Genomic DNA, 2,937 nt, shown 5'->3' on the forward strand with positions numbered 1-2,937 from the left:
ATTTAATGAATACTTAGCTCTACTACACTACTGTATTTTAATGTTGTCATTTTGGTGGTACTTAATGAATACTTAGGTCTACTACACTACTGTATTTTAATGTTGGTCATTATGGTGGTACTTGGAGAGTCAAGTGTTTTCTGAGGTGGTACTATAGTTTAAGAAACATTGCTGTACATTATTATGACATCACTTAATGAAATATACAATAATCGTTGGGAGTACGTTATATTGTATTGTTTTATACAACATTTCCCAGCTAAAAAGTTTGTTTTTCGTTTTAGAATTCCTGTTACATGTTAAAAATGGTGCTGCTTCACAATGCAGGTTTTTGTTTGTAGTGCATTCTATTGTATTGTGTTTATTCAATATTTCTTATCCAAAAGATCGTTTTCCTTTTTAAAAGACACGTTACATGTTAAAAAAAAAAAAAATGGTGATGTTTTGGGGCGGAGGGCAAATGATTTGAATTCATTTCAACGGCCGAAGTTGATTTGAGATACAAGTGTTTTGAGTTGAGAGCTTGGTCACGGCACCAATTAATCTGGTAAATTGGAGTGCTACTAAAAACATCCACAGAATGTGAGGGAGGGGCCGCTTTTGCGAGATGCTGCACGTGTTACATCAGCATGTAGGAGAGATCCTTCTAGTACCACAACTCGGCCTTTACATTCAAAGGTGTGATACATTTAAAGCAGACATGGCGTCCAAAAAAAATGAATCAAATAAATCCTAAATGACGTTTATCTATATTGCTCAGTTTGAACTTGAGTCAACATGTATGGTGCATAAACTCCACCAGTCGCTAATGAGCCAGCTCCTCGAAGTCCGAGAGCTGCTTCATCTGCTCCACTTGCATAGAGTGTCTTCTCACCAGCTTCTTCTTGCACTTCAGCCCGCCTCTCTTTGGTGTGTTTGGTGCCGCCGGCGCTATGGATCGGATCCCGCTGGCCAGAGGCGACGAGGGCTTGCTACTGGCGCCAATGTCGGGGATGGGAGGCTTGAGGTTGACGTTGAGAGGGGGCAGGTGGCCCGGCCGGGTGTGGGAGATGTGGTCCAGGAGCAAGGTGCCGGAGCCTCTCCTCTCCAGGAGGCCCGGCGCACGCCGGCGTGCGGTGCTCGGGGAGGACGTGCTGTTGTTGCTGTCCAGGGACTCTCTGGAGCCGGTCAGCATGGCCAGAGGGGAGGTGTTCAGTTTCCTTCGCTCCACCGGGATCTTGGGGGAGTCCGCTACGACGGAGTCCGAGTAGAGCTGGGAGTCGGAGTCGTAGTGGTCGTTCCCGAGTCGTCTCCTGTGCAAGGTGTCTCGGAGACCGGCGTGCCCGCTGTTGTTGCCCTCCTGCTCGGTGGGCACGGTGCTCCGTCTGGCCAGGGGCTGGTGCTGGCTGGGAGGTCTCTCGTAGGTCGGGGGAACCGGCAGCGAGGCGGCCAGCTTGGCGTCTTTGCCGTCCACGCTGTTCTGTCGAGACAAAGCGCCTCTCTTGCTCAGCGTCAGGCCGTTCACGCCCGCCACCGCCACCGCCACCGCCGCCGCCTCCTCGTCCGAGCTGGCCTTCTTGGCCTCTTCCCGGCTCTTTGCCCGCTCCGCCAGCACGGAGGGCGCGATGAGCCCCCACGGCTCCGACTGCAGGCGCTTGAGCTGAGGCAAACGCGCTCGCTTGTGGTTGGCGGGCCGCCGCGTGGGAGACGTGGGCCCGTTGTTGGCCAGCTTGTTGGCCGAGCAGGAAATTTTCAGCTTGGTCTGGAAGCTGAAGACCGTGTTTTGTTGCTCCTGCTCGAGCGCGGGAGACGCGGCGACGTTGATATCAGAAGGCGAAGCGCAGTAGGTCGGAGACGACTTGTCGACCATCTCCGGAGACGGAGGGACGTTCAGGTACTGCTTGGTGGTTTTGGTACCGGACGGCGACTTATCTGTGGTGATGATGATCACCTCCTTGCCTTTGGCTTTGCAAGCATCCAGGAGGAGCTTTAATGTCTGCTTTTCGTCCGCGTTGATGGCGTAAACGAGCGCCGAGGCCCCGCTCCTGTCCTCCAAACTAGGATCAGCTCCGTTGCCCAGCAGGTGCTCCACCACCTCGTGCCCCGCCTCATGGATGCAGGCGTGCATGAGGGCGGTCCTGCCTCCCTTGTCTTGTATGTTGGGGTCGGCCTGGTTGTCCAGCAGATACTTGACCAGCTTGGACTTGCTGACACTCTGCTGGTCGGCGTGCGAGGACATGCAGGCCACCATGAGAGGAGTCTCCCCGCGTTCATTGCTCTCGTTGATGTACGCTCCGCCCTCCAGGAGGAGTCTGGTGAGCCTCAGACGGCGGAGCCATACCGCTTTTAGGAGAGAGTTCCCGTCCGTCCGCAGCTCCAGAATGTCGGCCATGGCGGCTTGTTCTTCTGCGTTTGGACTTTTACAGCTGGCGGCCCTTTGGGGGACAAACATTATCGGTAGTTTAGCTCCACTTTTCAAAGTGCTGGTACACCACCAGCAGGTGGCAGTGTGCTACAACATTGCAATATTCCTGCGTTCATTATAACACTTTTAATGGAGGTATCCATGGGAACGCTCACTAACATGAAAGTGTGCAAATATACTGATAATATGACATCCTGTAAATAAGGAGGACTAATAGGGCGCCTTATTTATGAACAACAAACACATACAATTGTGTTAGATGGTGCAACCCGGCAAAGCAAAAATGTGCATGTCCAATAAAAGTGTTGATAAATGTGTGAACATGGTCTTACCTGCTCAGAGGACAGGCTTCCCATGCTCCAAGCAAGGAGGAGAAACCAACATGATGCTCGAAAACACAAAGTTCTTATTTGTGCGCCGCCGACGCGTCCAGATGTTGGTGTCGTTGTTGTTGTTGTTGTTGTTTTTGTTGTTGTTGTTGTTGTTGTTGTTGGTGGTGGCAGGTAATGCCGATAACCTCTTCGGTTCCGGGA

The 2,937-nt window shown here is 51.9% G+C and overlaps 1 protein-coding gene across 1 annotated transcript; it reads right to left on the bottom strand.

Annotated features, from left to right (window-relative positions):
* Positions 1–805: 805 nt before the first annotated feature.
* ankrd34c (ankyrin repeat domain 34C) lies at positions 806–2,800 on the bottom strand. The gene is made up of 2 exons (XM_061924411.1): positions 2,737–2,800; positions 806–2,414 (listed from the first exon to the last, which is right to left on the bottom strand). Exon 2 carries the CDS (start codon positions 2,369–2,371, stop codon positions 806–808), a length of 1,566 nt encoding a protein of 521 aa, XP_061780395.1. The 5' UTR covers positions 2,372–2,414; positions 2,737–2,800.
* Positions 2,801–2,937: the final 137 nt, after the last annotated feature.

The sequence above is a fragment of the Nerophis lumbriciformis genome, linkage group LG29 (assembly GCF_033978685.3).
Source record: "Nerophis lumbriciformis linkage group LG29, RoL_Nlum_v2.1, whole genome shotgun sequence".
NCBI classification, from domain to species: domain Eukaryota; kingdom Metazoa; phylum Chordata; class Actinopteri; order Syngnathiformes; family Syngnathidae; genus Nerophis; species Nerophis lumbriciformis.